At 41.1% G+C, this 26288-nt stretch overlaps 1 protein-coding gene across 1 annotated transcript in view; it reads right to left on the reverse strand.

Moving 5' to 3' along the window:
* Positions 1–26288, reverse strand: part of CTPS2 (CTP synthase 2) — a 191229-nt gene that overhangs the window by 20929 nt on the left and 144012 nt on the right. Inside the window, exons 15-16 of the mRNA XM_044286767.1 lie at positions 13950–14046; positions 10935–10990 (exon numbers count right to left, since the gene is read on the reverse strand). Coding sequence (XP_044142702.1) covers positions 10935–10990; positions 13950–14046 — 153 coding nt within the window. The remainder of the gene's footprint in view (positions 1–10934; positions 10991–13949; positions 14047–26288) is intronic.

Below are 26288 nucleotides of genomic sequence, written 5' to 3' on the forward strand. Positions count from 1 at the left end.
CCACAGGGCCAGGATACTTACAGGATCAAACCTACTAGGCAGTATGTCTGGTTTAATATAGCTAATCCTGCTAACAGGTGATCTTTAAATAATATACAGACATTTTAAAAACCTTGAGCAGTGGTAGATTATTACATTATTGTGTCCTCCAAAAAATGTGAACAGTTGGAAAAAGGGTGAAACGAGCCCAAAGTTTAATCGCTTGGACTCCACTTACTAAGTTAATGGATCCGCAGAGGAATATGTTTGAATACCATTTACAGGTATTAAAAAATAGCTCAGCGTAGAGTGAAAATGTGATGTGAAAAGCCTCTAAGAATTATTCATCACAGTCGACCTCTTATTTGAGTAATCAATGCTTTCCTTGATGAAGCCCTTTTTGTGTGCATTCTCTTGATAGGACGCTATATAGGTTTGTAATCAAAGTCAGACATAATTTGTATTCTCCTAAGTGTATTATGAATAAGGTGCTGTCAGGAACCTGTGTCTCAGCTCAGAATGGCATGTAAAATCATATACGTGTCAATAAGAGAGATGGTTTGTGACAAGTGGGACAATGACATAATTATGTATGTCACAGGAACTAAAATATATACACCACTAAAAAGTATTTTAATTAAATACTATATGACAGAAAATCAAAGAGGCTACCAATTTTAACAGTAAGAAAAAAGATGAAAAGGAAAAAATCTCAGAAATGTGAGCAGACTGTGTAATCACAATTAATTAGTCATCCTATGACACACTGGACAATGCAGTGAATTATGATTGTGATGTAGACAATTTCAGCCACAGGTTCCAAATCTACTTAAATTTATGTGAACATCTGTGGAGTCAGATGTGAGCCTGTATAAGAATTGGACTTCATTAAAACCCTATTTTAGGTTTCTTTCACATTTGCATTACCGATTCTCTGTTGGAACAGCCTGCCGGAACTCTCTGGCTCTGGCAAAGCCACATGTTACCACAATGTCCACCGGCCCCATTGACTATATTGGGATCTGGTGGAGATCCAGCTGCTACACAGCAAATATGCCGGGATTCAGTAAGACAAAAGCCTTTCTGATATGGTGGTAAAACTTTGCCTGAGGCTAGAGGTTCAGTAGCAGAACAGTGCCTGATTCTTGGTGGTACAGTGCTAAAATAGTTGATATCTGGTGGTACAGCGGCAAAAGAGGGACTGATGTCTGGTAGTCCAGCAAAAAGAAAGCATCTGATTCTGGTGGTTCGGTGGCAAAAGAGTGACTGATATCTGGTGATACAGTGAGAAAAGAGTGACTGATGTCTTTGAGTAGAGTGGTAAAAGAGTAGGTGATTGATTTCTGGTGGTGCAGTGGCAAGTGATCCACTGTCACTGGGTAATATGGATAATAGGTTTACCAGATAAACAGCATAGGATAACAGTCTAGGCCTAGAAGCTAGTGAAGGAGAGATGGTTACCTCCTAGCAATCCCTGAGTCTCTCCCTGACTCCTGACAGTATGTGCAAGCCCTGATGGTGGATGAACACATACACTCGTACCTAGACCCTTCTAATACCGTAGCAAACCCTAGATTAGGGAACGGGGAATTATACTGCCGGTACCTTCTACAGTGAAGCGGCCAGCGTCTCCCTGAGACCCAGACTGACACAAACAACACAGAGCAAAAGCAGATCTTAGCTTGGGAAGAGTGAGGAACAAGGGATCCACAAACAACCAGCAGGAATTTCAGAAGGAAATATCAACCACATGGTGAGAAGTCAGAGGCAGACTAAAATAGAGCCTCTAATCAGCAAACGAGCCGAACCTGTGGAAAGGTGGGATCCCACCCACAACAACAACAAACTGAAAGGAAACACCTAGAACCTGTCAGATAGACTTACGTGCAGTAAGTCTATCTGATCTCTCACAGGGACGGCAGTGACATCCACGTATTGTTGAACAGTTACCTATGACTGGGAATAGTGGAAAACAGTGTCTGATTCTTGTGATAAAGTGCTAAAAGAGTGACTGTTACGTTGCGACAAAAAGGAAAACACTGATTTGTGGTGGTACAGTGGTAAAAGAGGGACGGATTTCTGGTGATACAGGGGACTAGACAGAATCTGATTTTAGTAGTAAAATGGTAAAAAAAAGTAACTGCTTTCTGGTGGCACAGCAGTAAGAGAGTGACTGATGTCTGGTGGTACAGCAGTAAGAGTGACTGATGTCGGGAATGTGAGTCAATTCCCGGGGTTTTAAATCACCCCTTCCTCAGTGGAGGAAGGGGTGATTTAAAACCCCCAAACGCGTTTGGTTCACTATCGCGTTTGTGTCACTATCGCATTTGGAGGATATGTAAATATCGTAACTGAACAGAGAGCCTCTATAAGACACTAATAGAGACGAAGTTTTATTTCTAAAGACTACTGCTGTGCAATCTATTAATCTACAGTGGAGTTAGAATACTGTACCATCCCACATTACATTACTAATCTGGACCGAGGTGGATTTTATTTGAGGTTTAGGATAATGTATGCATTTTGACTTTTAGGCTATTAACTTTTTAATCAAACCTTTTATTTGGTAATTAAGCTTTTTATCTATTCTTACTCACAAGTGTTTATTAGTTATTAATAAATTGTATGGTCCGAATATATCAAGAGTGCCCAGTATTTTTTATTCAATCCCATTATTTGTTCAGAGGAAGGGTGATTCCTCTTTACTGTGAGCACCTCTACCTCGATTGTGTGTCATTCCTGTGCGCCACATTTTTTCACAATGTCAAAATTATGTCTATTACCTGGAACCTATAGTGTAATAGGTTATTTGGTTTTGAATAGGAATTCAGGTGGGGGAGGAAGAAGGGAACGGGGGAGGCGATCAGGCGTTCAGTGAAAGGAAAGGAAGAGTTAAATCAATGCAGACAATAATAGTATATATAGAAGGTATCTAGTAGTGCCAAACAGAATCCCTGATGAAGGATAGCACTTTATCCGAAATGCGTTGGGAAGTTTGGCACATCCAGCCACCCGTAGCTCACTGTGACGTCACTAGGTGCTCAAGAGGAGTGCAAGCTTTGGATAGGGAATTAAGTTAAGCCACCAGCCGGGGCACACTCCTAAGTACAGATACTGACCCATTATATACTGGAGTTGATAGCTGCATACAAGGAAAGAAAAACGCTGTGGATTTGAAGTCTGCAACAAGGTAAGAACCTTTGATTTTAGCAATCTGTATCCATAGTGTTTTTTTTAGTAGAGGTACCAGTAGTGGTGGGTGTTGTGTATGCAAAGGTTCAACTTCAAACCTAAAGGTACCATGGTATTCAACATAAAAATACAAATGATTCCCTATTTTCACAACATCTGCCTTGAGGAAGAGTTGGGTGCCCCCATACACATTAGACCACTGGCCAATTCCTACAAAATTGTCAGGGTTGGGTGAGTTTCATCTAATGCGTAAAGTGATGTTAAATGATATAGGTCTGGTTCCTCAGACTCCAAGGAAACTGTTGATTTTCAAAGTTATTTTTGGCTGCTTACTTTCTCTGCACAAGTCACTACATGCAGTATTACCTGGAGTCAGCAAAATAAATGATACACTGATGTACCCAAACTACCAGAGCATCACTCAGAAAGGGGCACATTTATCAAACTGGTGTAAAGTAGAACCGGCTAAGTTGCCCTTGGCAACCAATAACATTCCTCCTTTCATTTTTCAAAGGAGCTGTCCAAAATGAAAGGAGGTATCTGATTGGTAGCTATGGGCAACTAAGCCAGTTTTATGTTACACCAGTTTGATAAATGATCCCCTAAATGTTTTGTGGTATTTGTGCATCCAAGGGGTTAAAAAGCAAAAACATTTATTTTCACTGTTAGGTTACCCATTTTCTGGTTACCATTCACTAATATGTACGTTAGATGATTGTATGTAACTTCTTCTGCCCCATTTTCTATATTTCATAAGGTATGCCCCCTTGTGTGCCAAGTCTTTTGTGCGGTCCACACACAGGTCCTGTCTATAAAATGGCTGCTGATGGAGGGTCACGTAACCAGGCAAATCACCTCCATGTGATGTCTCCTCCATTCAAATACTCTGCACTACTACTGTTGGGAGTTTAGTGAAGGTGCAGTGTGTTTGAATAATGGCGACATCACATGGAGGTGATTTGCCTGGTCACATGACCCTCCATCAGCAGCCATCTTATGGTCAGGATCTCTATGTGGACAGCACAAAAAGGGGGGCTGGCCAATGAAATATAGCAAATTGCATAGAATATAAACAAACACTAAATTAGTAAATGCTATATAGTCATGTTACATGCATATTGGTGACAAGTGGCCAGAAAATGGCCAACCCCTTTAACCATTTTTTCTAACACTTAGGGCTCTTTCTGTACCATTTTATACTAATATTTTTGTTTTTTTTAAAACAAAAATAAGGAATAAGAAAGGGGCCCCCAGACGTAATGGATATTGAGGGTTCACCACCTTACTGGGCCACCCAGTCCCAGTAGAAAATAGTGGATACAAATAGAAAAAACAAGGTGTGCACTCCTTCTAGTTTTGCATATAGGATCAATTATTTAATATAAATATGTATATTAAAAACAGAATAATACATTCGCCAATAAAATAAGAATAAAAAAATAAGAAACCATGCAAATAAACAATTCACTCCCAATCACAGTACATGATTATTTGAGTATATGGATGAATATATGCTAATTTCAATACATGATTATATGAACATAAGGAAAGATCAAATATAGTTGTATATGTGAATGAGGGCCTATGTTCACACTCAATTCCCACAAAAAGCTGCGATAGATAGTGTATGGAGCTTTAGTACATATTACCCCTTAATAACTCACAGTATTTGACATATGTTCATAGCAACAACAGTATACCATATAGATGGCCAATACACAGCTGTGAGGAGCATATATACAAACCGGATTCCAAAAAAGTTGGGACACTAAACAAATTGTGAATAAAAACTGAATGCAATGATGTGGAGATGGCAAATGTCAATATTTTATTTGTAATAGAACATAGATGACAGATCAAACGTTTAATCCGAGTAAATGTATCATTTTAAAGGAAAAATACGTTGATTCAAATTTTCACGGTGTCAACAAATCCCCAAAAAGTTAGGACAAGTAGCAATAAGAGGCTGGAAAAAGTAAATTTGAGCATAACGAAGAGCTGGAAGACCAATTAACACTAATTAGGTCAATTGGCAACATGATTGGGTATAAAAAGAGCTTCTCAGAGTGGCAGTGTCTCTCAGAAGCCAAGATGGGTAGAGGATCACCAATTCCCACAATGTTGCGCAGAAAGATAGTGGAGCAATATCAGAAAGGTGTTACCCAGCGAAAAATTGCAAAGACTTTGCATCTATCATCATCAACTGTGCATAACATCATCCGAAGATTCAGAGAATCTGGAACAATCTCTGTGCGTAAGGGTCAAGGCCGTAAAACCATACTGGATGCCCGTGATCTCCGGGCCCTTAAACGACACTGCACCACAAACAGGAATGCTACTGAAAAGGAAATCACAGAATGGGCTCAGGAATACTTCCAGAAACCATTGTCAGTGAACACAATCCACCGTGCCATCCGCCGTTGCCAGCTCAAACTCTACAGTGCAAAGAACAAGCCATTTCTAAGCAAGATCCACAAGCTCAGGCGTTTTCACTGGGCCAGGGATCATTTAAAATGGAGTGTAGCAAAATGGAAGACTGTTCTGTGGTCAGACGAGTCACGATTCGAAGTTCTTTTTGGAAATTTGGGATGCCATGTCATCCGGACCAAATAGGACAAGGACAACCCAAGTTGTTATCAACGCTCAGTTCAGAAGCCTGCATCTCTGATGGTATGGGGTTGCATGAGTGCGTGTGGCATGGGCAGCTTGCATGTATGGAAAGGCACCATCAATGCAGAAAAATATATTCAGGTTCTAGAACAACATATGCTCCCATCCAGACGTCATCTCTTTCAGGGAAGACCCTGCATTTTTCAACAAGATAATGCCAGACCACATTCTGCATCAATCACAACATCATGGCTGCGTAGGAGAAGGATCCGGGTACTGAAATGGCCAGTCTGCAGTCCAGATCTTTCACCTATAGAGAACATTTGGCGCATCATAAAGAGGAAGGTGCAACAAAGAAGGCCCAAGACGATTGAACAGTTAGAGGCCTGTATTAGACAAGAATGGGAGAGCATTCCTATTTCTAAACTTGAGAAACTGGTCTCCTCGGTCCCCAGACGTCTGTTGAGTGTTGTAAGAAGAAGGTGAGATGCCACACAGCGGTGAAAATGGCCTTGTTCCAACTTTTGGGGGATTTGTTGACACCATGAAATTCTGATTCAACATATTTTTCCCTTAAAATGGTACATTTTCTCAGTTTAAACTTTTGTTCCGTGATTTATGTTCTATTCTGAATAAAATATTAGAAGTTGGCACCTCCACATCATTGCATTCAGTTTTTATTCGCGATTTGTATAGTGTCCCAAATTTTTTGTAATCCGGTTTGTATTATAGATAAATACCGCTTGTATTATAAACCACAAAAAATCTTAGTCCATGATCCAAACAGTGTTTGCTGACACCTAATTCATGATCTTCATTTCATGGTCCTAATGTTTGAACTTATCACTCCACATTATTCCATAAAAGCGCTGACCAAGCAGAGTAGACAAGCCAGGCACACGTGGTTTATGCTGCTCCACAATATTCAATAAGAAGCGAGAGGTAAGTTCATCACTGCCAGCACACTGATTATAAATGTCCTGCTTCAGTCGCCGTAAAGTTATATCGCCAACATTGTTAATTCATATCACTATTATTGTTTGCAACGTCAGTCACTTACTTGGAGCGCAGCTCGTCACTCCTGAGGGTATACGGGGTTCAAGCACTTACCCTTCTCCTCCTCTTATATCAGCGCTGGTTGTGATATAATCCTTATGGAGATCTCCGTAGCAGCAGGCTTGTATGTTGCGGATCCCCAGGTAGTTAGCTCGTATTGGATTGTAGCGCGCTACCTCCTCCAGCAGTGACGAGTTCGCTCTAAGATGAGCACTACTGTATATACCTTTGGTCCGGACCATATATAAATGCATATATGTATATTGTAAACGACTGAAGAAGGAGCTAGTGCCCTGAAACATGTCTGGAAATCATTTACAATATACCTATATGCTATGGTTCCATAACGGAAAGATTTTTTCTTGCCCTTGAACCAGTTTCGGAGGCCCTCAACACACCATTTGCACACTTTATGAGGCGCATAAACTTTATCTTGATCTCCAATTTTTAGTCCAAAGTATGCGAAGTATACTTTTGTAACAAAGTCTGTAATATTCTGCTGTTGCTTCAACACTGTATATTCACCACAAAGGAAACACAAACTGTCTGGCGAATTAATACACTTTCGCGGAGCCATAACATAACAGTTGAAGAATGATGAGCTAACACGAACTGAGATGAAAAAGTGTGAACAGCCTAGAACCAGAAACCTGATGATGATCCGTGCACAAGTGTGGACTACAGGAGAGAGCAGCTCTGTGTCTGTACACGAGACGTCACAGTGCTGGCCACGCCCCCTGCACTGACCGGAGCTGCTACTATCTGCCCTGTGTCTCCCTCCCACTGGATTCTTCAGGAAAGATTAACCCCTTCTACCATTAGAAGCACAGACTCAGGGTTGAGGCTTACACATACAGCATGCTGCTGAGTATCCCAGTAGTCAGACATGTCACTCAGAGCAGCACTTGTATTCACCCCCTTTGTGGGGGGGGGGGGGCAGAGATTGTTTACCTGCAAATAACAACAAAGGTCCAAGAAGAGAACTAGGGAAATGAGTAAATATTTTATTTTTTTCCCTAAAACTTGCTTAGCTTATGTACAGGTGAAACTCGAAAAATTAGAATATCGTGTAGGTGAAACTAACATATGAGAGACTCATTACAGGCAAAGCGAGATATTTCAAGCCTTTATTTGTTATAATTTGGATGATTATGGTTTACAGCTTATGAAACCCCAAAGTCACCATTTTGAGGTACCCTTTACTCAGGGGGTATGGATTAATTAGCTGACTAGAGTGTGACACTTTGAGCCTTAAATATTGAACCTTTTCACAAAATTCGGATTTTAAGCTGCATTAATGCAATCCCTTCACATTTGCATTAGTGAAATAAATGGATTTTTGCACAATATTCTAATTTTTCGAGTTTCACCTGTATATATTGCTGACCATTAGATTTACAGGGCTATTTTTTGGGCATTTTATATCTTAAATGCACTTATGTGAATTAATTAGTAGTAATTTGGACTTTAAATTTGGTTAAAAAAACATAATATAAAAAAATACCAACTTTTTTTATTATTATTAATTTGAAGACAATTTTGCATTTTGTGGCAAATCAGGATGTCTAGTTTTTTCAATATTTTAATTGTTTTCATCACACCAAAATACATGGAAATTAGATAAAAATAATCAAACAGCTTTTTAGTCGCAGACCTGTGAATTGATCCTATATGCAGAACTAGAAGGAGCAACATGTGCAGAAAGCACAAGCATATTTTCTGTTCTTTTTCTTATTTTCAAACTTTTTTTTAACATTTTAATTTCACAAAAACCTGCCCAGCATACAGTTCTGTAAAGTGCGAAATAGTTTTTTCCATTTGTTTCAGCTGTTTTAATATATAATATGTATAGTATGAGCCGAGCAGAGGAACCAACAGGGAAATAGAAAGAAAGTATATCAATCAAGTTATATGTATTGTAGCCTAATGCAGTAGAGCGATATGAAACACCTCAGCTCCAAGTTTTGTACTCATTTTATCTTTCACTCAATCCCTATTATTTTTATACTACTGAAAACCCAAGGAGAGCTCCTCGCTATTGTCTGAGAAGAATTGTGCTTCTTTTCGGTCTCTGACTACATAGTCTATTTCATTTCTGGAATTTCCATAGCTTAGGGGAGGCACTGGCTCTCCTTAAAAAGGTTTTCCGAGACTTTTTAACCTATGACCTATCCTCTGGTTAGGTCATCAGTATGTGATCGGTAGGGGTCCGACATCCGGGACCCCCAACGATCAGCAGCTTACCAAGCATAGCGCCATACACTGTACAGCGGCTGTGCTTGGTATCGCAGCTCAGTCCCATTCACTTGAATGTGATGTCACCAGGGAAAACGGTGAGAAGACTGTGGCACTTACAGGAGCACTGGTGCCATCTCAAACAGCTGATCGGCAGGGGTCCCGGGTGTCGGACCCCTGCTATTCAGATGACCCATCCAGAAGAAAACCCCTTTAAGAAGACCAGCTGTGTATGGAGACCTATTGGCAGTACTGTAAAGCAGCTGTCTGCGGATGCTTCTCTTTCTGGAGGAGATAGTTCTTTACATGGAATTTCCATAAAAGTGTGCTTTTAGTGCTTTAACAATTCTGAGAGAATATGCCTATCAATGGCAATCCCGATTGCAATGTCTGGAGTCTATGGGCCAGATTTATCACGACTCTGACAGCTCACTCCACTTTCACATATGGCTAAAGTCAGTTTTAGCCAAGTCAGATTTATGATCGGCCCTTTAAGACTGTAATAAATGTGGTTTGACGGTAGCAGTTTATCAGTCAGTAAGCAGCTTTACAAAAGTCGCACATCTTCACAAAAAAGTCGCACGTCTTTACGAAAAAGTCGCATGTTCTATTAAAAAGTCTCATAAGATAAGAATGGTCCTCACTGGAGTGAAATTGCGCAATTTTTTGTGACATTTTTGCGACTTTTTAAATAGTCTCAATAGTAAATTTGTCTATGGATTAATTTACATAAGAAAACACGCCCACTTTCAGAAAACTGGCGAGCATAGTGCAGAGCAGAAAAAAGTCGCAAATTTTTGCGCAGTTTTAGTGATTAAGCAAAAATTTTTGACTTTTTCACTCCATTATTCTGACTTGAGCTAATGATAAATCTGGCCCTATGTGTCTGTGAAAACCACGGATGCCATCCATCTTGCATCCGTATTCCACGGATCATTAGGAAGAGATGCTTTGAAAATTATTTTTCAGCTGTGCAGCGTCAGTGAAACACGGATGTCACACGGACAGCAATAAACGGACACACAGACCCAACACGGATCCTTCACGGATGCATCACTGACCACCTTCTCACAGATTTGAGCACGGACGTGTGAATGAGGCTTTAGACAGCTACATTTAGAACCACCGCCAGCTTCGGGGTTTATTAAGACCGGCGTCTAAAACGCCGGTCTTAATAAATGTGCCCCTATATACTGAGTGAGTGACTGTAGTCTACAAAATCCATATGTTTATTAAGGAATATTGTGCAAAAAACCTAACTCCTTGTTCCCAAATGAAGATATGGATTTTTGCATCCTTTTAAAAACCTGCTGGGCTTTGAGGTGCCAAAATGTCCACATGCATGGGATATATACCGTTCACGTTTATTAGGTTGTGGTTTACTTTTATTCTATTCTGTTTTACATTATTGATTTGTCAACTGATTTTAATATCTTTTCACTGTTCTAGTATAACGTGTGGGAGTCATGTTTGCAGCACTGTACATGATCAATATGATATAGAGAAAATAAAATATGGTGCCGACTCAAGGTGAGCACGAATTCCAAGTGGAGGATTTTGCCTTTGTCATTAGCATTATATCACCTTATATCGCCTATGTGCGCTCCCACAGTCCCGGCCACCAGAGAGGCTGACGCTTTTTCCTATATTGCGCAAGCACAACCACCACTGCTGGATTGCAGAGTGGTCATAACCATGGAAACAAGCAGTGTATAATGTGATGGAAAAATGAATCCAGCCAGCAAAGGAGGCAATATGGACAATTACAATACATTAGTAAGTGCCTTGTATTAACATTCTCTACATGATAAATGCCATTTGCTGAAGTGAGACAACCCCTTTAATGCTGACAATAAGTTTACCTCATAGCGATGTCGATGACGTTCTTCCACAAAATCCATATTTTTATACAGCTTTTCTAGAAAGAAAAAAAATAATAACAATTCAATCCAAAACTGGTCTTAGATGTATTTGTGGACCTTTCTTTATAAAATGTTATCTTTTGGCATGTCATACAAACAAAAGTATGGCCAACATCAGCCAAATCCACCAATTACTAGAACCAAGAAGCCCAGAGAGGATGATGGGAGACAAAGGAGCATAACCATGGGGGTCACTGACAAGCCTACGATATATCGGGATTTTATGCACAATGCGGGATATTTCCATTATGTCTCTGTTTTCCCAACTCTGCTGTGTTCCAGACCCTTATCTCTCTACCTATGTGTCAGGCCATTCCTCCCATCTTTTCAAAACACTTGACCACCAATGTCCATCAGGCAGCGCAGTGAGCGCACAAAACTGGTGTCATGCTGTCAACACTGAGAAGGGAGTGAGTGCTTGCTGTAGCCAAAAACAATTATGTGGCCACATCCACGAAACCTCAGCGTGGCCTTCAGTTCAGACCAATTTCCCAGGAGCGTTATACAGGTGCACTTATGGAGGCACCTTCCGGTCTGACCACGGGTCTAATGGCCTGAACTAACAGTACTGTAATGTGCACACGCTACTCAATATATTTATACATATATATGCATATACATATTTATTTTTTATACATTAGGAGAAAATTCGGCTAAACTCAACAGAGGCTTGATCCTCACCGACAACACATGCATACATGCACGTGTATGAAGGGGTTGGGTGAAGGTTTCTGAGAAGTCAAATCCGAGGTGGATGACAAGGTGTTTAGCACGTTCTCACATCCAGAAGATACATGACTGCACTGCTCAATACAGACAGTATTATTAATCATACCTAACCCAGAGCTCATACAGGATTCCACGAGGCAGAGATATATTGTTACAGTGTAACAGCTTTGTGTGTGTGTGTATATATATATATATATATACAGGGGCGTAGCGATAGGGGGTGCAGAGGTAGCAGTCGCTACTACTCCTAGCAGAAGCCTAAGGGGGCCCAAAGACCCTTGTGCCACATAAGAAGACACCGATATTATAGAAAGTCCATGCTGGTCTAGTTACACCTCTGGCTCAAAGGAGTTTTCTGTCCGGACACAAAGCATTTTGTGAACCCATAGCATCCGGACTGAATCCTGACCTATTCATTTCAATAGCTCTGTGCACTTGAGCGCTATTTTTCATGCACCATCTTTGTGTTCAGGAAAAATCTTAGTATGTTCTATATTGTGTGTTGCTCACGTAGCCCTTGCCCCATATACTGTATTTTTCGCTTTATAAGGTGCACTTTTATGCCCCAAAAGTGGAGGAAAAATGGCTGTGCATCTTATAACGTGAATACTAGTGGGCGCTTCCATTATGGAAGCACTCACTAGTATGCATTAGGTGCAGGAAGCAGGGAGCGAAGCACTGCCAGAGCTTCAGGTACTCACCCTTCCTGGGGCCAGTGCTGCACTGTCCTGACCGTGTACAGTGTCAGGACATTAGTTCTAGAACTAGGACCTGACACTGCACGCAGTAAGGTGACAGTGCAGCACGGGCTGGAGAAGACAAGGGAGCGCGACTTCTGCAGAGACCACTGGATGTGGAGAGGAGCCGTGGCGCAGAAGAGGTAAGCAGAGTTTTTATTTATTTTAATCTTATCTGAGGTCTGATGGCATCTAGCAAGAACTCTGATTGGGGGGGTCTGACACAAAGGGCTGATATAAGGTCTGATGAAGGTCTGACACTGAGGGCTGATCTAAGGTCTGATGGGGGTCTGACACTGAGGGCTGATCTGAGGTCTGATGGGGGTCTGACACTGAGGGCTGATCTGAGGTCTGATGAGGGTCTGACACTGAGGGCTGATCTGAGGACTGATGGGGGTCTGACACTGAGGGCTGATCTGAGGTCTGATGAGGGTCTGACACTGAGGGCTGATCTGAGGTCTGATGAGGGTCTGACACTGAGGGCTGATCTGAGGTCTGATGGGGGTCTGACACTGAGGGCTGATCTGAGGTCTGATGGGGGTCTGACATTGAGGGCTGATCTGAGGTCTGATGGGGGTCTCATACTGAGGGCTGATGGGGGTCTGACATGGAGGGCTGATTTAACGTCAGGTATGGGGGTCTGATGTGATGTCATGATATGGAATTCTAATCCGATGTCCTGATATTTATGGGGGTCTGATCTGAGGTCTGATGACAAATATTTTTTCTTATTTTACTCCTCTAAAACCTGAGGTGCATCTTATCATCAGGTATGTCTTATAAAGTGAAAAATGTGTAAAAATAAAAAACTCAGAAGACACTAATGATTGCTAGGAGATGTTGAGTGTTAGGGGGGAGTTCACATAACCATTATTCTTCCTTTCTTCTGATCTGTCAGGAGAACAGAAAAAAAAACGGAAAAAAAAACGGAAAAAAACCCAGATCCTGTGCATCAGTTATGCACATTTGCCATCTGTTTGTGCCATCAGAGATCCGTTATTTCAGATGGAAAAAAAGTCCAGCGTGCAAAAATGTTTTGTTGAGGTAAAAATGACACAAAAGAAGTGCTGCCATATTGGTTGCCACTTAGAAAACCAACTAATGGCACTTTGTTGTTGATTGAACTTGCCAATAGAAGGACAGTTTTCCATCAATTCAGGTAATATCACTGGAGAACCTGAAAGATAATTACTACATGTGGAGCTCAAGGTACAAATTTTTTTACTTCTGACCGTTACATTTCTATAAGAACAACTAATAAGCTAGTAGTGGTAAAAAAACAGAAGTGGAATGGAATACAATGGACAATTTTGACATCTAGCTGATCGACTGGATATAGGTGACATCACTATCCGGGCACTGTGATGTCACTAGGCCTAGACATGACATTTAAAGCCCCCACTTAGCTTGATGGAACTGAACCCAATGCTTACTACAGATACACTGAAGCAGTTATAAGTGTATAATGTGTACGGTATATTGTACATACTTAGGGTGGAGCTACTTGCTGTAAAAACAGTCTTCCGCTTCCCCAGTCGCATTGTTCCACCCATGTCTCCTGGGTTGTGTTCAGGCATGTCAATCACCTGGAAAAACAAAATACTTTTACATAAATGTCTAAAAACAAAAAAATGTTATTCATTTGATAAACATTCTATAAAGATTATACTTAACTGTGTACCTAAGGATAAGTCATTAACAAGTAAGCCCTGGAAAACTCCTTTTAAAGGGATTATCCCATGAATAACGTAAAAAAAAGAAAATCTGAATTCATATAGTGCCTGAAAATCTCTTTCTAACAAAGCTAGGACGAACCCTGTACCTTCATTGCCCCAAATACTCTGCTAGATTCATTTCAATCTGCAAGCTTGGGGGGGGGGGGTTCTCAAGGAGTGTGCGACCACTTCAGTGAGGTGGACAGAGAAATTAGGAAAAGAGCAAACAGCAGGTGGCACATTAACTCAGAGTTTCTGAATGTTTAATTACATGTAATGCATTCAGAGACAGGTGCTATTTTTTCATGGGACAACCCCTTTAATTAAATTTTTTTGCGGCTTTTCAATGAGGCACAATGGTGACAGGTAGTGATGGCCGAACATCGGTCGGGACGGTTCGCGATCGCCTCCTTCACTTTAATGGCAGGCAAAACTGGAAAACCTTCAGCTCATATTTGCAGCCACCAAATACTTAGTAGAAGTTTAAAAATAGTCCCACAACATGAACAGTGACATACCAGAGGGGGAACAATGGCAAAAATTCCAACAAAAAATATGTATCTTAATCAGGGGACATTTGTATGCGTCTTAAAGGGAAACTCTCAATGTGCCCTGCTGGAGCCTAGAAAAATGTTATTTTAGGCCACAGGAGTACGGGCCTTAAAAATTAGGCATTCACCTGACATGAAAAAAATTGTGATTATGTGACTGGAGGTATATTATGCGGTCACTGAATAACAATTTTGCTGTAGCCCACTTTTTTTTCCATTTTTTTGGGGGGGCAACTGGTATATCACACCAGTACAAATTATTTATACCAATGTCATTTGTCACTATCTGTAGCTGTAGAGGTAACCGCAAACAAATGCTGCACTACCCAAATGCACTATATAAAAAGTATATTATTAGTATATCACACCAGTCAAAATTATTTGTTCCAATAGCGTTTGTCCCTCTATATAGTTGCGGTATCGCAGCAGAACCGCACACAACTGTTGCACAGTACAAATACACTATAATATAATTTCTATGTTAGAAAGTCTATTATAAGCATATCACACCTCTCATTATATCACACCTAGCGATAGCACTCCTATACCAGTCCTTAAAAGGACTTTTGTGGCCCTACTAGCTAGCGTTTGATGTCCCTAACAGCCTGTCCCTGCTCCACACACCAACCTCTCCCTACACTGGCAAAAGACTGAATATAAAATAGTGGCCAGATCAGGTTTATTTATAGGGTAGGGGGTATGTCCATGTGCTGAAACGTCTCAATTGGCTGTCCTGTACCACCTGATGGATGTGTCATGGGTCAAAGTTCTTCACAATGTAAAAGAATATGGCGCCGGCGGACATCTCCATATGTTCGCCCGTTTGGCAAACAAGCAAAGTTTGCCGCGAACCGCAAGGCATCTCTAGTTACAGCTAAATGTATCTACCGCTCATGTAAACACATATATAGTATAATGCTGTGAACTTTGTCTCTGTGTTGAGTAGAAATAACTACAGTCAAGGAGAAGGCCTTTAGACACATTCACTAGGTATGAGCTTGACAACGATGTCTTGCGACTATGCTGCCATGTCCCATTCATATCACATCTAAGGTGCCAGGAGGATTAAATGTATCCCCGGCCCCAACCATACAAATGTCAAGGCTTCACATCATAAATAGTATACGCAGAGTTGGGTAGCAGTGCTAGTTTTATGGATCTCCTGCTAATTGAATTGTCCACAATGCTTCTCTCCTGTGACTGGGGGAGGACCGACACCTGATGGGATTTATAATATGGATCAAAAATATACGTGCCTGTACAGCAGTCAGAAGGCTGCCAGTTGTCAGGCTTCTAGTTCCCCGTGAGATCAGATAGATATAAACACCATCTGCTTCTGCTATGGAAACAATTCACTATTTATTTGTTGACTTTGTGAATAAATTACAGCGTATGATTTATTCCGTGTGTTACAGGGAACCCCTTTAGGACCGGCCTATTTAGTGCCTTTAGGACGAAGCAGTTTTTTGCTTATTCCAGCAAGCCACAACTTAAATTCTTACTTTTCCATCGACGTAGTTGTATATGGGCTAGTTGTTTTGCGGGATAAGGCTACTTTCACACTAGCGTTTCTATTTTCCAGTATTGAGATCCGTCATGGGGTCAAAGGGGACAAAGCGTAACTGAACAGAATGCTCCAAAATGCATTCCGTTCCGTTTGGTTGCATTCTCATTTCCGTCATGGAATGCGGAGCAAGACGGGTCCGTCATGACACACAATGCAAGTCAATGGTTTTCTCTGACACAATAGAAAACTGATCCATCCCCCATTGCCTTTCAATGGAGTTCATGACGGATCCGTCATGGCTATGTTAAAGATAATACAAACGGATCCAGCTGGTTGTGTTATTAGTAACGGAAGCGCTTTTGCTGAGCCATGACGGATCCAGCAAAAACGCTAGTGTGAAAGGAGCCTTAGTTGTATTTTCCAGTTGCGCCTTTTTGGGGTATTTATACTTAAAGGGTCACTGAGTTTTCAGCACACTTTTGATCATAGAGACTCATCAAAAGATTTAATCCGTGGCGTGCAGAGACACCCACCGATCCCTAGAATAAGGAGAGAGAAGCGCTTGCATATTGCGTTCTCTCTCTTCGCCGCAGGACAGGAAGCTATATGGACATAAAAGAAGGTCTAGGCCTAGCTCAATTCCATCCCCTTCAGTGAGGAAAAGCGCTTTTCTCTCTTCTTGCTCTAGGGATCGGAGGGGGTCTCAGCACTCTAACCCCCCTCCCCAATGAAAATTTTGAAATGTCTGACATATAAAAAATTTGCTGAAAACTCAGTGACCTATTAAAATGATTAACTGGGGAAAGGCAAAAAGCAGCAATTGTAATGTGTTTTTTGTTTACATTTTGCACCATTCACTGTGCAGCCTCAATAACATGTTATCTTTAATTCTTTGCACCATTACAGTTACTGAGATTTTTGTAGTTTTACGTCTTTACCACAATAAAGTACATGTATTTGAAAAAAATCACTTGTTTCTGTATCACTATATTCTGCGAGCCGTCATTTTTTACATTTTCCATTGCCAGAGTTAGGAGAGGGCTTGTTTCCAGACAAACTGTAGTATAATTTTGGTTTACATTAGATTTTTTTTAATTACTTTTTATTACACATTTTGGGAGGCAGCATGAACAAAAAAATAACAGTTCTGAATTTTTTTCAGTGTTTTCCATGTGGTATAGGGGGCTCATGCACACGACCGTATGTATTTTGCGGTTCGCAAAAAACGGATCTGCAAAAAATACGAATGACATCCGTGTGCATTCCGTATTTTGCAGAACGAAACAGCTGGCCCTTTATAGAACAGTACTATCCTTGTCCGTAATGCGGACAATAATAGGACATGTTCTATTTTTTTGCATAACGGAAATATGGACATACGGAAACGGAATGCACACAGAGTAACTTCTGCTTTTCTTGCGGACCTATTAAAGTGAATGGTTTAGCATACGGTCCGCAAAAAAAATGGAACAGATACGGAAAGAAAATACGTTCGAGTGCATGAGCCCTAACTGACATGTTTACCTTTCTCTATAGGTAAGTGTAATTACTCTACAGCACTGCTACATTTTTAACAATATTTAACTACTTTTTATTAAATTTTTTAGGAGACAGGGTAAACAAAAACAGCAGTTTGGGCATTTTCTCCCGACCAGATCGCTTAAATAATGTGATGTAACTTTTATTTTTACACTTAGGCCTCATGCACATGAATGTATATTCTTTCCGTGTCTATTCTGCTTTTTCTGCGTATACTGAATCATTAATTTCAATGGGTCCGAAAAAAAAGGAAGTTACTCCGTGTGCAGTCCGTTTCTGTATGTCCGTATTTCTGTTCCGCAAAAAAATAGAACATGTCCTATTATTGTCCGCATTACGGACAAGGATAGTACTGTTCTATCAGGGGCCACCTGTTACGTTCTGCAAAATACGGAATGTACACAGACGTCATCAGTATTTTTTTGCAGATCTGTTTTTTGTGGAGCGCAAAATACATACAGTCGTGTGCATAAGGCCTTAAGGACATTTTTTTATTCATTATTCTACAATTTTAGTCCCACAAGGGAAAATGAATATGCAATCCTCCTATTGAAAAATGTAGGAAGTAAATCGCACTGCTGCATGGTTGATATTGGCGAGCCCTTGAGTTGTGAAAGACTCATAATTAAGTGCTTTATTGGGGAAACACATTTCTGGAGCAGAGCACTCTCTATCAGGTACAGTTGTATCCTAGTCTTGATAACGTTGTGCCTATCACCTTCACAGTACTACCAGGTGAACACCCAACCATTTTGGGGTTTTTTGTGCATATTGCTGTATTCTACTGAAAGGTAGACTATAAGAACCTGCCAACAATACATAAATTGCATCAATGTATTTTATAAAGTACTGGAAGGGTTTATATCTCGTCCAGATTGCTCAGATGGGTGAGATAAAAGGAATCCAGAAGGCTGTATAATTTCAGCAAAGTACAGTTTGTCGGAACTGGGTTATTCAGACTTCATCCGGTCATCACATGATCCATCACATGATCTTTTACCATGGTGATGGATCATGTGATGACCGGAGTTACATCACCACAGGTCCTGTTACTGCACACAGCTAAGATGAAGACAGAAGGAGATGCCGGCTACGCGATCAAGTAGATTAAGGTGAGTTAAAAAAGAAATTACAATTTTTTAACCCCTCCAGCGCTATTTTAATATGCATTCTGTATTTAGAATGCTATTATTTTCCCTTATAACATGGAAAATAATAATGATCGGGTCTCCATCCCGATCGTCTCCTAGCAACCGTGCGTGAAAATCGCACCGCATCTGCACTTGCTTGCGATTTTCACGCAACCCCATTAATTTCTATGGGGCCTGAGTCACGTGAAAAACGCTGAATATAGAGCATGCTGCGATTTTCACGCAACGCACAAGTGATGCGTGAAAATAACTGCTCATGTGAACAGCCCCATAGAAATGAATGGGTCGGGATTCAGTGCGGGTGCAATGCGTTCAACTCACGCATCGCATCCGCGCGGAATATGGGGAGTGTGAAAGGGGCCTTAGAGATGCGGCAGTACTAATTTAGCATTTTTTTATGGTTGTTTCAGCCCCACAGGCACAGAAAGAAACACTGCACATGACTGACAGAAGCTCCATTTTCCAAACCTGCATTAACTACTTACTGTATATACAGTGGCATTGAAAAGTTTGCAACTGTGAACAGTTAAGCAAGATGAAGATGACATGATCTCCAAAAGGCATAAAGTAAAATTTTTACATTGTAAGCAAGATCAGTGCATTATTTTGGTTTTGTACATTTTAGAGAGAAAAATGAAAGGAGTACCTTGCAAAAGTATGGGAACCTAAGTAGATACCAGACTAACCTTGTCTCAAAAACAGCAGTCGTGCGTTCTTCTAAGCAACTGCCTAACACTGTAAAAATGGATGAGGCCCACAAAGCAGGAGAAGGCTATAAGAAGATAGCAAAAAGTTTTCAGGTTGCCATTTCCTCAGTTCGAAATGTAATTAAGAAATGGCAGTTAACAGGAAAAGTGGAGTTCAGGAGAAGGTCTGTGTCAGGAAAAAGGACCGCCTTATTCCTAGTTATTATGATTGCTGTGATATGTGTTTTATGGGTATATGTCATAGTATAGCATAGTCCAGTGTGATTCGCATTCGTATACAGTATGTATTTATGTTTTTGTATTGCCAGGTCAGCAGCCATTGATGAATTGGTTGAAGGCTGCATATAGTGCCGAGATGTCTGCCTCATACCTCTAAAAACTGCTCCCCAGGGGTCTAGTTAGCACAGAGATGATAACCAGGATGGGCCCTTTTGCTGATCACACTCAAGACAGGGGACAGCAGACTCTCTGGCGCCGTGTGTCAGCATGGGAGCTTCATACCAGAGAATGAACAATAAGTTGTAATTCTTCATAACTTGTTCAGGATGGGGCTGACGTCTCCAAAACCCAGCTCATCATATCTGGTATGATGGGGGCATCGCATGGACACCAGACATGGAGTATCAACTCGCCTTCATCTTCTTAAAATAAGGATCTCATCTTCTGAGCGTCCTGGACGTGTCTCATTTGATATGCTCGAAAGCGATAAGATATGAATTATGAAAAAGGTCTGGGGTCTGTAGTTTCCCAGTTGGTCTGGTGAAGATATCTTTTTGATATTTTCATACCTGTTCCCTAGATGGCCAGTGGGCCGGCTGCATGGGTAATGAAGCTAGGCCAGAGGGGCTGGGTCAGAGGTGGGAGGGAAAATCCCCCTCAGGCCTACCCCTGGAGGAAAGGCATAAACATACAGTCTCTGGATATTTGGGCGTCACAAAGTGGGAGATCTAATCAAATTAGTTTGTGCACCATTATTCTGCCCAAATCTCCTGGGAGGAAAGGACTTTTACCACGCAACTGCTAAGTATCAGAACTTTCTATGTTTTCTCCTTTTTATTTTACAATTGTTTGCCATTTATGTATGTCTCTTGTTAATCTATTTTTGTAACCAAGTACTGTCTATTTTTAATACATTAAACCTAAAAGTTTGATGGTTTGTCTTGTAACCTTAAGAACCTGTTAGCTCCATGAAGAGTGCGTGTGCAGTCTGAGGCTGTATGTTGTGTTCTGTGAGGCTTACTACCGTGTGCGTGTGTCTGCTTGCGAGTGGAACACTCAGGGGTGTCCCGTCGACCTTATAACGGACGGGTGGTGGCAGTGAAAGTTTTGTGGGTGTGCTTGCAGGCTTCAGGTGGTGATTTATGCTCGAGTTACGGCTTGTTGCAGCGTGTGAGGACGTGAGGTGAATCGGCCTGAAGGGCTTGGGCAACCCTTGTCACGTGACGCGGTGGGCTGGCTTGGTCCCCGGTACGTGACAGTCAGGAATCCAAGAAAAATGCTTGTTCATAGGATTAATGGCAGAACACCTGGTAGACTGCAAAACACCTTCTGGAAGACTTAGCAGACTCGGAAGTGGTACACTGTTCTACTGTTCAGCGACACCTGCACAAATATGGCCTTCATCGAATAGTCATCAAAAGAATGACTGTAGTGTGTAGTGTGTCCTCACTACAAAAATCAGCATCAGAAGTTTGCAAAAAAAACATCTAAACAAGCCTGATGCATTTTGGAAACAAGTCCTGTGGACCGCTGAGGTTAAAATACCGCTGAGGTTAAAACTCTTTGGCCACAATGAGCAAAGGTATGTTGGTAGAAAAAAGGGCACAACATTTAATGAAAGGAGAATCTCTCCAACTATAAAGTATGGGGGTGGGTCAATCATGCTTTGGGGTTGTGTTGCAGTAAATGGCACAGGGAACATTTCACAGGTAAAAGGAAGAATGGATTTAATGAAATTCCAGCAAATTCTGTAAGTAAACATAACATCAAGTGTAAAAAAAAAAAGCTGAAGATAAAAAGAGCATGGCTTCTACAAATGGATAATGATCCTAAACACACATTATAATCCACAATAAACTACCTCAAAGGGTGCAAGCTGAAGGTTTTACCATGACTCTCATAGTCCCCTGATCTGAACATAATTGAAAATCTGTGGATAGACCTCAAAAGAGCAGTGCATGCAAGATAGTCCAGGAATTTCACAGGACTGGAATACTTTTGCAAAGAAGACTGGATGAAAATCCCTCAAACAAGAAATGACTTTTGGCTAACTACAAAAAGCGTTTACAAGCTGTGATGCTTGCCAAAGGGGGTGCAACTAGGTACTAACCATGCAGGGTGGCCAGAGTATTGCTTTTTGTTATTTTGAAAATGTAAAATATGAAAATAAAAAATACTTTTTGCTTAAAGTACAAAGACAATGTGTCATCTTTGTACTTTGTAGAGATAATTTCATCTTCAACTTGCTTAACTGTTCACATTAACAAAAATTGTGACCCAGGGGTGCCCAAACTTTTGCATGCCATACTGTGGACAGGTTCACACGCAATGTCCTCTGCTGAGCAGCACGGCCCCTTTATTTAGTACAGCCTCTCCCTTCCCTGTCTGCATTGGGTTCCAGTGCAGCCTGTCAAAGGTTTTACTACTGCAGCATGTTGATATATCGTCTTTAGGGAAGGACTTTACCATCAGGCAAACCTTGCTTGGGGCCTCAGAAATGTGAAATCCATCCCAAACTGTATTAAACTGGCTTCATGATAAATTAGAGCCCTTAAAGGGGTTGTCAAGGGGATAACCCCTTTAACCAAGTTAGACCTAAGGTAAGGGTGGCTGTATATTTGGACATATTGTGGGAGCAAACTGCTTAATTGGGTTGTCCTGGTTATGAAAAAAATATATATAGCACTGTAAATCTGATGGTCAGCAATATATAACTAAGCTAAGCAAGTTCTCTTCTGGCCTCTGTTTACCTTCAGTAGCAACAATCTCTGAGGTTTTCCTCATGAATATTTGTGCCCCTCCCCCTGCTCTGCAAAGGGAGTGAATAATAGCGCTAGGATACTCAGCAGCATGTTTTATGTGTAGGACTACAAGTCCCAGCTGTACTCTGACACTGCTGATACACACGGGATCTTTCCCCTACCTGTTCTTGTGCAATGCTCTGCAGAACTCCTCTAGTCTGTCAGCTCTGTGTCTGCAGGATGAGGAGGGAAGATCCTGTGTCTCTTCACTACCTGTAGCTACTCGGCAAAGCCTTCAGCCCTGAGTCTGTGCTGCAGAAGGGGTTAAAGTTTCCTGAAGAATCCAGGGAGAGGACAGACAGCAGCAGTGCTGGGGGGTGTGGCCAGCACACTGACGTCTCGTGTACAGACACAGATCTGCTCTCTCAGGCTTGTGCACAAAACATCATAAGAGCAGGAAGAGAAGCTGACATCACGGATCATGTGACCCTCAGTGAAATCTGAGAAGGGAACCACTGCAGATGCAGTAAGTGCATTGTAAAGCCCTTACATTTGCCTAGTTAGAAACATACAAAGAACAAAAAAAATAACTCTGACAACCCATTTAAAGTGTCACTAACTTTTCACACAACTTTTGATGTGTGATAGAGACATATCAAAACTAGTGATCGGTGGGGGTCTGAGTGCTGAGACCCCCACCGTTCTCTAGAATGATGGGAGAGAAACACACATATTGCGCGCTCTCTCTCCTCTTTGCACAAGACCAGATCCATAGAACTCTATGGGCCCATCTTGATTCAGTCATCACCTTATAAGCGTGCACCTCTCTCCCCTTGTTCCACAGATTAGTGGAGGTCTCTGAACTCAGACGTCCACCAATCACAATTTTTGATATGTCTCTATGAGATATCAAAAGTTGTTTGAAAAATTGTGTGAAAAGTTAGTGACGCTTTCAACCCCTTTTTTTTTTTCTTAAAAAAAGCTACTGTACTTCGGCAGGAGGTGAAATAGAAGTCCTTCCTTTTTAAATTTCTCATTCATTTCTGGCTTTGGCTCAAAAAACTACATCAAATACTTAAGAAGAAAAAAAAATGTGTGGAAACCATTTTAAAGGGGTTATCGGAGAGTTTAACAAAATAAACTAACTCTATTTAATATTATAAAAATGAATACTGATATCCTGGTAAATACATACTAATTGTAAGAATTGGATCTAGGCTTTGGCTTTTTTGCCCCTAATGCTGATTAGAAGCTTAAAGGGGATTCTGTCACCAGGATTATCCCTATAGAGCCAATTACATGTTATTGGGGGTCTCCTACAGCATGTCAGAAATATACCAGTGTGTAAATTATGACTGCTGTGTTTTTTTTAAGGAGAAACAATTTTATATGTATGGAAATGAATTGCGAAACGAGCCCAAGGGGCAGTCCATGAGGCTGATGCCAGCAGATGAATGGGAGACCGCGCCACCGCTAAGGTGACTAGAAAACGCACTAGCACAGGATTACAGTGCAACATCAGAATGACGTCGGAGGGGCTAGGAGGGGACTTGAGGACGAGGATGGGGTGCTGGGCTCGCACAAAATGAGCGCAGCTGGCCTCCGCTGACTGGTAGGACGCCCCTTGGGCTCTTTTCACAGTTCATTTGCATAGATGTAAAGTCATTTTTTCTGCAAAACTACAGCAGTCATAATTTACACACTGGTATATTTCTGACATGCGGTAGGAGACCTCCAATAACATGTAATTGGTTCTATAGGGATAATCCTGGTGACAGAATCCCTTTAATTATGCATGTTCTTGCAAATGTATCAATGGTGTGATTTCTGAATAGAGAAATGTTATAAGAGAGTAAAACATTTCACCTGCTTCTTGTGACTGGGTTTCTCCTGGTAAATGGGTAAATCTGACATGTCACGCTGACAGATGCACAATGTGTGATACCAGAGGACAGAATGTAAGAAGAATGCAACACAAAGAAGTAGAAAGGTTTAAAAGAATTCAGAAGTAGAGCAGAATGGCAGAACAATAGACAGAGGATAAAAAATAGACCAGAAAAATCACTGATTTCTTAACAGAATAGGAAAAAAAAAGCACAAAATTATTCTAAAGGTGCATATAATTTTTACTCTTTATAGGTAAAACTCAAATGTTAACTTATGAATGATTAAATATATCAGCGATATAATAATGATACATCACTATACAGGATAATCAATGTTTAGATCCAGGTAGGCCTCATGCACACAGTAGTATATAGTTCTCCGATACTTTGTGTGCTTGAAATTTTTTTTCACAGTGCCATTAATACAAAGGGCTATTCTCTTCTGCACAAACAGACAAGAATAAAACGTGCAAGTGAGATCCTCAGATTAAGCACACGGATCGATGAAAAAAAAAAAGAGTCTCCTGTTCCAGAGAGCAGCACCATAGTGCTCCCTGAGCTGCTGGACAGCTCCTTCACAGCGTCTGTAGACATTCCTGATCATTACTAAACTCCTTGTTCCAAACCTGTTTAACCTCAACCTCTGACTTCCCATTAAGCCTATACACTTCCTGATTTTCAGGTTTGGCTCTATTCACGTCTGTGTCGCACTCCTGTAGACCCATACGAACAGAGCCCTATTGTGCTTTGCCTATAATCCAGCAACTGTTACTGCTTACTCCAGTACCAAACCTGGACTGTTCAGGGCCGTCTTTAATATTGATTGGACCCTGGGCAAAAATTTACTTGGGCCCCCTGGATCCCGCCTTCCCACACCTTAGCAGGCATATCACACCCTCCACCACAACACACACAAAAAAAATCCACACATCTGGTAGAGTCCAGTGAATGACTGTAAATACTTCCAGTTCTGAAGACTCCAGCGGCTCAGGATCAGTGCTCTGGGCAGCCGGGCTCAGGCTGGAAGTGGGCACCGCTCTGCAGGAAGGAGACCGGGGCTCGGCTCACCCTAGTGTTACAGTGCACCCCAGCACCCCACAGTATGCAGTATAGCACCCTATAGTATACAGCACCACACAGTATGCAGTATAGCACCCCACACTATACAGTACCCCACAGTATATACAGGGAGTGCAGAATTATTAGGCAAGTTGCATTTTTGAGGATTAATTTTATTATTGAACAACAACCATGTTCTCAATGAACCCAAAAAACTCATTAATATCAAAGCTGAATATTTTTGGAAGTAGTTTTTAGTTTGTTTTTAGTTTTAGCTATTTTAGGGGGATATCTGTGTGTGCAGGTGACTATTACTGTGCATAATTATTAGGCAACTTAACAAAAAACAAATATATACCCATTTCAATTATTTATTTTTACCAGTGAAACCAATATAACATCTCAACATTCACAAATATACATTTCTGACATTCAAAAACAAAACAAAAACAAATCAGTGACCAATATAGCCACCTTTCTTTGCAAGGACACTCAAAAGCCTGCCATCCATGGATTCTGTCAGTGTTTTGATCTGTTCACCATCAACATTGCGTGCAGCAGCAACCACAGCCTCCCAGACACTGTTCAGAGAGGTGTACTGTTTTCCCTCCTTGTAAATCTCACATTTGATGATGGACCACAGGTTCTCAATGGGGTTCAGATCAGGTGAACAAGGAGGCCATGTCATTAGATTTTCTTCTTTTATACCCTTTCTTGCCAGCCACGTTGTGGAGTACTTGGACGCGTGTGATG

Source organism: Bufo gargarizans, chromosome 3 (genome assembly GCF_014858855.1).
Source record: "Bufo gargarizans isolate SCDJY-AF-19 chromosome 3, ASM1485885v1, whole genome shotgun sequence".
NCBI classification, from domain to species: domain Eukaryota; kingdom Metazoa; phylum Chordata; class Amphibia; order Anura; family Bufonidae; genus Bufo; species Bufo gargarizans.